Source organism: Triticum urartu, unplaced genomic scaffold, assembly GCF_003073215.2.
Source record: "Triticum urartu cultivar G1812 unplaced genomic scaffold, Tu2.1 TuUngrouped_contig_10195, whole genome shotgun sequence".
In the NCBI taxonomy this organism is placed as follows: Eukaryota; Viridiplantae; Streptophyta; class Magnoliopsida; order Poales; family Poaceae; genus Triticum; species Triticum urartu.
Genome location: NW_024111038.1, coordinates 1 through 8,291, shown reverse-complemented (window position 1 = coordinate 8,291; position 8,291 = coordinate 1). Strand labels below are relative to the sequence as shown.

The following is an 8,291-nucleotide window of genomic DNA, read 5'->3' as shown; positions in this document are numbered from 1 at the left end:
TGCCTCCGCGCGCCGACGACCCAACCACCCTGTTTCTCCGGCGAGTCGTCCGCCGCTGAATAGAAAATGACACCCATCCCGCGTCATCTGTGTTTCCCCACACTACCCTAGCCTCACATCAGATCTGGAGAGTAGATCAGAGAGCTCCCCCCTCGCACTCACCTCGCCGGCGGTGCTCACCCCTGCAGCTGCTGCAGGGTCTATGTGCCTTTAGACCCTGCAGCCTGAGCCTAGCTAGCCTTCTCTCCCCAGCGCTTGCAATGGCGGATCCTATTAGCATTAGTGCTGCTGTAGGATGGGGCGTAACCGCAGTAGGTTGGCTCGCCTCACCCATCATTCCCAGGCTCCTCAACAAAGGTTTCACCGTCCTGGACTTTAACGCGACGGAGAAGCTGAAGATAGTTGATATGCAAGTTTTACAACTGCAGCGGGTGATGGAAGTAGTCGACGAGAGCACCTACAGGGCTCGCTTGGAGCCACTGTTAGACAAGCTTAGGTCTGCTCTCTATGAGGCCGAAGACATCTTGGATGATGTTGAGTATCAGCGCCTCAAGAAGCAGGCCCAAGATGCCAAGTCATCCGGCAGTAAGATGGATTCGCTGAAGAAGACTCTTCGGTCTGCCATGCCGAGATCCCTCCTAAAAGACAAGGTATTTCCCTGCTTTCATGCTTGGATGTGTTCATCCTTTTGTGCCACATAGATATATGGCTATAGCTGCCAATCAGAATGCATTCTCACTTGTTTGCCACAATTATGTAAACTAGTGGATGTTAAGATCTTCAAATGCAATAAGAGATACGACACAGGTTGTTAGGAAAATAGGATTAATTTCTTTGGAGCCGAATGAATCAAGAGTTTACATAGTACTATTTCTTAAGAGTAATTAGCCCAATTATCAGGAATAATCAAAGATTGTCCCACTCTTCCACTAGCTAGTACCGTCTTCCACTCTTCCCTGTGTAACCCTGACAGCACAACGTTTGGTGTTTGGTGCTTTCCTGACGGAACAACAATGCCTCTCGGTGCACTCTTCTTCATACATGATGCACGATCTGTGTCACTCGATGCAGAGCCTGGGGTCTCTCTCCTTTCTAGAAGTTAAAAATTCTCCTTCATACGGTAGTGTAGACTAGGTTCTCATTCCCGGATTCTGTTGGTCAGTTCAAGCATCTACGATATTTTGCTTTTGTGGTGACTGCATTTGTCGGGCTAACTTTACCGGGCGCCTTTACCAAGCTTTACCACATGCAGGTGGTAGACTTTGGTTCTTGCCATTGTTTGGATTTTTCTAGAGGTGAAGATATGATGAACCTCGTCAACTTGCGCAGTGTAATCAGCTGGGCAGATTTTGATTTTCCTAACGTGGGCAGGTTGATATGGCTCCAGACGCCACCATTCTTCAGAATAAGAAGGGAACAGGGGTATGAGCCACATCAGCTGAAACACCTAAACAAGCTTCAAGGCAAGCTGCTGATATGCGGTCTTGAGAATGTTCAGAGCAAGGAGGACGCTCTTGAAGTCGATCTTGCTGGCAAGGAAAAACTCACAAAAGTGGTACTGTCCTGGGATGATGATAGCTGCAGTCCAGAAGTTGAAGCAGAGGTACTTGAGGGTCTTTGCCCATCGAAGTACCTTGAAAGACTAGAACTCTGGAATTACGACGGTGCAAGGTTACCGAGTTGGATGATGGGTAAACACAACGGCAGCCCAAAGAACCTGAAAGAACTTACGTTCAGGGGATGGATCCAACTGGGACCTGCTCCTGACCTTGGGGCTTTCATTCATCTTCAGTCGCTAATTCTTTATAACTGCAACTGGGATGCCTTAGCAGGCAATATGGAGCACCTCAAGAAGCTGGCTATAGATTCGTGCAAGAATATGCAGTCGCTTCCAACACTGCCTAAGTCTCTTGAGGAGTTTACCATCACAGACTGCAGCAGGGATGCCTTACAAGGAAATATGGAGCACCTCACATCGCTCAAGATATTTGAGATCCGGGATTGCAAGAATATGCGGTCACTCCCAACGCTACCCAAGTCTCTTGACGAGTTTATAGTCATGCGCTGCAGCTTCAGTGCTTTCGCAGGCAATATTGAGCACATCACAGCACTCAGGAAACTGGATATACAGGTATGCGAGAATATGCGGTTGCTTCCAACGCTGCCAGAGTCTCTTGAGGAGTTTATCATCTTTAACTGCAGCTTGGATGCTTTACCAGACAATATGGAACACCTCACAGCGCTCAAGAAATTGAGTATCACTATCTGCAAGAATATACGGTTGCTTCCAACATTGCCCAAGTCTCTTGAGGAGTTTGTCATTGCAGAATGCAGCTGTAATGCCTTACCAGGCAATATGGAGCACCTCACATCACTCAAGACTCTGTATATACACTCAGTCAAGAATATGCGGCTGCTTCCAACACTGCCCAAGTCTCTTGAGGAGTTTATCGTTTTGGACTGCAGCTGTAATGCCTTACCAGGCAACATTGAGCACCTCACATCACTCAAGACACTGATTATAGAGTCATGCAAGAATATGCGGTCGCTTCCAACACTGCCCAACTCTCTTGAGGAGATTAAAGTCAGGTACTGCAGTGAATAGTTCACACAATCTTGTTTAACGACTGATCATCCAAACTGGCACAGGATTGAGCACATTCCAAAGAAAACAATTAAATTCTATGGTGAAAAAGGTCCATAGAAAAGGTATGTAGTTAGATTCTTTTGATGTCTTCGTTTTCCATTTCTTGTGTTCAATAAATGTTACTGCAACTATTAGCCGTTAAGGTTGTTGGTATTTTTCTGATTCGGCTGCAAACTGTCAGCCACGTGCCCTTTGGTTGAGGATGGAAGTCGAAGTCGAAGCCGTGAGACTCTTGCTAAATCTACAGGCTCTCTTTCTGGGTAACCTGTTCGTTGGGTTATGCCTACTTAGGCGTGAAGTGGTGCTACCCTTTACTCTCATAAACTACGGGTACTACAAAATGCTATGTCTCCATGCATATTCATGAACAATGGGTTTATTAGTCGTTTACTCCTACTATGTATGGATTTATGAGTTGTTTGCTGTCTACTATGGATGTAATAACGTGGAATACTGGATTAATTTGCTTCCTATATACAGTACTATATATGATCTGTAACGCTTTGGAATGGTGATCACTGAGTTTGTTCCTTTACTGTCATTTGTGGCATCGTTCACCAAAGTATCTGATTTGATTGATAGGAATCAGGGGCTACATAGCATGGTATGGTATGAGGAGCTTACCAGATTGGCCGAAGCTAATCGCAGGACCTGCTCCTGTCGTTGAGTCTTCCATTCATTTTCAGCAGTAGAATGCCAAGGCTTTAATGGTTGCATTCAACGCGCATTGTAATTAGTGGTCACATTTGTATTTCTCCAGGTTGGGCATTCAGGGGAAGTGCTCTGCACACGACGGCCTGTCCCCTGTTCTGCATAATCTCTTGTTGGCAATAATGTTTTTTTGCTTCGCTTAGGCCTGCAAACACGATTGACATCCTTTGCTCAAACATTGCCTTGCCATTTCATCAAAAAGGAAAAAAAGTATTGCCTTGCCGTAGTACAAGGCGTGAAGTGGACAGTGCTGGAGTCCAAGTTTTGGGCTGCTGCCTTTGGCTAAAAATGTGTTTAAAAGAAGGATATGAGCTGCAAATGTACATGAATACATTGATAGAATGATTGAATCGAAATGTAATTGAAAACAAAAATCTCGTTTTCCCCACAGTTGTTGACTGATTGAACGTGTTAATTTCATTGTCTGTGGCTCCACGGTGATCTTCTCCAGGTGAAAATAGAAAGAAGCGCCCAGACCAAGATCCCAAGAATCTCCAGCTCACATTCCCAAGCTCAAATCAACACCACAAGAACCGAACCAAACACACATAATCACTTTTGGGTTGAGAAGTGGTTGAGCTGCCTTGTCCTCGCCCCCAAGCCCCAAACAGTGCAAACAGTAAACATACAACAAGTACTTTGAAGTAGCATGAAAACAAGAACAACATTCACATATGAGATTGACATGCACCAGCCTGTCAGCAAGCTGGATCACATCTGGTGACAACTCCATGGTATCGAAACAGCAACCACTCTGAACTCAGAAAAGCTGATCTGTTGGCGACTCCACTGAATCTGGACAAACAAAAGGACAGAAGTTTAGATACCAGAGAAGAAACTTGGGTCCAACTTGTACACATATTTGAGATCTTACGACCTATTAAACGAACAAATTATATGCGCTTATGTAGTACTCCCTCCGATCCAAAATAAGTGTCGTGGTTTTAGTTCAAATTTCAACGCTTATTTTGGATCGGAGGGAGTATCTCATTGCTATACTGCTCTTAGCTGAATTTGAAATGTGTCACTACAAAACACCCAGTTCAGTGTGCTTAGCCTTGTAATTTGAAAAGACAGGTTGGAATACATAGCCAGACAGAGGCACGCCAACATAATAAAGGAAATGATTCGTGGAAAACTTGAGTCACGCAGAATTGGTACATTCATGTTCCAGCGTTCATATACTGCCTAGGCACCTAGCAGTATAGCAAAATTCAACTGAAAAAATGAAAGAAACTGGTGTGTATTGGTAGCAAGAACCAACACACTAGGTGCTGTCTGCCATCGATCCCAGTACAAAAGGGCCTCACAGAAAGGAAACAAATACAAGATTCATCTCGTTGAATTGCTAATGCACAAGCACCTGAAACCACCTGAAGACAGCAAAGTTTTCAGAGTATTGGCGTGATGTTCTACCAGGTAGCTGACTGTTGGCGTGAGGAACTCCTAATTCAAGTAAGTAGCTTGTGTAGTAGCTGATAAATCAAATGTACAGCAATATGTTATACTGAAAGTTTAGCCTATCATTGCCATTGCAGGCTAGCACATAAGACCATACGAATTTCCCTATTGTTTTACTTAGAAATAAGAATGATGATGGTGGTGCTAACAGCAGGATTGTGAATATGTTTTCACGACAAAGTACTATTTTCCCTTGCTTTTACTTAACACACCGACCATTTGTTTTTCAGGTTTCTCAGAAAAATAGGCTGTTGTGCCTCCAAAGGAAAGTTTAAGTCAATCATCTCACCCATATGATCTGCTTTAAAATTCAGGAGAACTACCACGACACGAGGATCTAAAAGTGGTCGAGATTGACTGAAATAAACAAGAATTTTTGGTTGCCTGTGCAGCGATAAGCACTGCCTTGAGGTTGATTCCAGATAAAACAGCTTGTGAGCATAAGCTATTCTTAGTATTTAAAACAGTAACTCAGAATCTTGTTTCTGACCGTACCAAATTATGCAGATTTCTAAATAACACCATGACATAAAATTAATAAATTATACTACATGTGAAGATGATTAAAAGGAAACTTTTCTCCCTACTTACATATCTATCAAAAGAATACTAATGTACAAAATGAGTTGTCCTTGACTTTAATGAATTTTCTTTGAGGTGAAACAATCCAAGGTAAACTGGATCCAAACTTGTATTCCTTCTATGTTACATTGGAAATAATTGGTTCCATCAGGACTCGTGCATAAGCTACTCACAGTGTCCAAGATATTATTTTCTTACCAACCTCGTTCAATTAAAATGCCAGTTGGAATAAACAAGATAACAGAACACAAATATGCTCTCAAACATATGACCACAGCCAAGTGAAATATGTAGATCATCACGCGCTATCTTGTCAGCAAAGGTGATCACATCTGTGACAACTCCACGCTATCGAAACAGCGACCACTTTGAACTCTGAAAGCTGATTTCATCGGGACTCCACTGAATCTGGACAAACAAAAAGACAGAACTTTAGACACCAGAGAAGAAACTTGGGTCCGGCCTGTACACATATTCGAGATCTTAATTATGAGCTTAAAGGAACAAATTATATGCGCTTATGTAGTATCTGATTGATAATACTGATCTCAGTTGAATTTGAAATGTGTAACAGAAAACACTCGCTTTGGTGCGCTTAGCCTTGTAATTTCAAACACAAGTTGGAATATATAGCCAGACAGAGGCACGTCAACATAAAAAGTAATAATGAAATTATGCCATACAGAATTGGAACATTCGTGTTGCAGGAGTTCATATGGTACTACCAAATTACAGGCACATAGAAGTTTAACAAAATTCAACTGAAAAAATGGAAGACATTGGGTGTATTTGTAGTGAGAACAAACACACTAGGCGCCGTCTGCCATCCTCCCAGTACAAAAATGGGTCACAGAAAGGAAAGAAATACAAAATTCATCTCACTGAAGTGCTACTGCACAAGCACCTGAAACCACCGCAGGACAGAAAAGTGTCCAGGGTCTTGGTGTGGCATTTTACCAGGGAGCTGACAGTTGTTTCTTGCATATGATCCCAATATTACCAACTCGTTTCAAAAACTCAACAGTTGGCGTGAGGACTTCCTAATTCAAGTAGCTTGCTTAGTAGCTGGTGAATCAAATGTACAGCAAATATGTTATACTGAAAGTTTGACACGTCATGCTTTTGCAGGCTAGCCCATCAGATCCATCCCTTTTGTTTTACTTGGAAATAAGAATGATGATGACAGTGGTAACAGAAGGACTGAGTATTTCTTCGACAAAATGCTATTTTCACTTGCTTTACTTAATATACTTTATGATCTTTCTTTAGACTATTTGTCTTTCAGGTTTCTGGTAAAAAGGCTGGTCTGCCTCCAAGGGAAGGTTTAAGTCAATCATCTCACCCATATGATCTGCTTTGAAATTCAAGAGAACTACCACGACACAAGGATCTATGAGTGGTGGAGATTGACTGAAATAAATAAGAATTTTGGTTGCATGTGCAACGATAAGCACTCCCTTTAACTTATGAGGTTGATTTCAGATAAAACAGCTTGTGAGCATAAGCTACTCTTACTATTTAGAGCAGTGATTCAGAATCTTGTTTCTGACCATACCAAATTGTGCAGATTTATTTCTAAATAACATTGTGACACGAAATTATACATCTGAAGATGATTAAAAGAAAACTTTTCTCCCTACTTATATCTATCAAAATAATAGTATACAAAATTAGTCCTTGACTTTCATGAATTTTCTTGAGGTGAAACAATATAAGATAAACTGGATCTAAATGTGTATTACTTCTATGTTAAATTGGAAATATTATTGTGATGTAGTGTTTTTCATGGTTCCATCAGGACTCGTGCATAAGCTACTCATAGTGTCCAAAATATTTTTTCCTTACCAACCTCGTTCACTTAAAATGCCAGTTGGAACAAACAAAATAACAGAACACAAATATGCTCTCAAACATGCTTAGCTTTCCCCACACACACAGGAAAACATATACTAATAAATCATGTAAACAAGAATAATCGATTGCAATAATGAACAATCTAGAATTAGATAAGCTGTGCGATAATTACAAAGGGAGGAGATAACAATGATGCAATAGAAATTTTACCACTTCATACTGTCCGTGCAGGTAACAATGATGGTGGAAAGTTGGTATATATCCCGGTTTGAAAAAAGTAGGCATATATGCTTGACGTGGGCAGCCTAAGCTTGAATCGTTTCGCACAAACCCTCTGAAGCTGCAATGTCTCGATGTCCATTGTGAAATACTCAAGGAGTGGCTTCTCTATAGGTGAACCTGGCAGGGATTCTGCTATCATCAATAGCAAACACCCCTCTGTTACAGCTTTGATAAAATAATGGTACCCAGAATCTAGTGAGATTGTCTTCTCCATCAGCCACTGGTTGGGACTATCACCTCTGTTTCGCACAATGGTGCCATAACTGAGATCAGATGCAATTTCTTTTTCACCACAGAGACCAAACATCCCAAGCCTGCCTTCCCCTGCCTCAACGATGGCTACACCTTCCCTATACCATTCTCCGGGTGGGAGTTCTGCAATGGAGAACTCCATCCTCCTGATGTCAAGCACGACCAACAGGTTCCGCTTGACCACGAGAAAGTCCCAGTAGAAGCAGCCATAAGCATAATGGCGCCTGAGATAAAAAGGGTTCATCCATGAAATCATGTCCGAGTCACGCATGGCAAGGCCCAAATCACTCAAATCCTTGGATGCAGCATCTCGCCATTGTCCCGTGCTCGAAGAGAAGGCGAAGGCCGCCAGCTTAGTTTTGCCTAGTGCCAAACAGATCACCCTGAATGCCATCTCTTCCATGGGCGCCGCCTCCTCCTCCTCCTCGCCGAGGGGAGCGAGGAAAGGGTGGGGGAGCCGGTGCTCCACCGAAGCGGCTAGGTCGGGCGGGAACGGGGGGAG

At 42.7% G+C, this 8,291-nt stretch overlaps 2 protein-coding genes across 2 annotated transcripts; one reads left to right on the top strand and one right to left on the bottom strand.

Annotated features, from left to right (window-relative positions):
• Positions 1-251: 251 nt before the first annotated feature.
• Positions 252-3,951, top strand: LOC125526469 (putative disease resistance protein RGA3). Its single transcript, XM_048691163.1, has 4 exons — positions 252-650; positions 1,130-1,832; positions 2,484-2,709; positions 2,829-3,951. The coding sequence occupies exons 1-3, from the start codon at positions 261-263 to the stop codon at positions 2,603-2,605; spliced, it is 1,215 nt and encodes a 404-aa protein (XP_048547120.1). The 5' UTR covers positions 252-260; the 3' UTR covers positions 2,606-2,709; positions 2,829-3,951.
• A 1,024-nt stretch (positions 3,952-4,975) lies between these two features.
• On the bottom strand, positions 4,976-8,254 carry LOC125526470. The gene is made up of 2 exons (XM_048691164.1): positions 7,466-8,254; positions 4,976-5,809 (listed from the first exon to the last, which is right to left on the bottom strand). The coding sequence occupies exon 1, from the start codon at positions 8,190-8,192 to the stop codon at positions 7,470-7,472; it is 723 nt and encodes a 240-aa protein (XP_048547121.1). The 5' UTR covers positions 8,193-8,254; the 3' UTR covers positions 4,976-5,809; positions 7,466-7,469.
• Between the last annotated feature and the right edge of the window lie 37 nt (positions 8,255-8,291).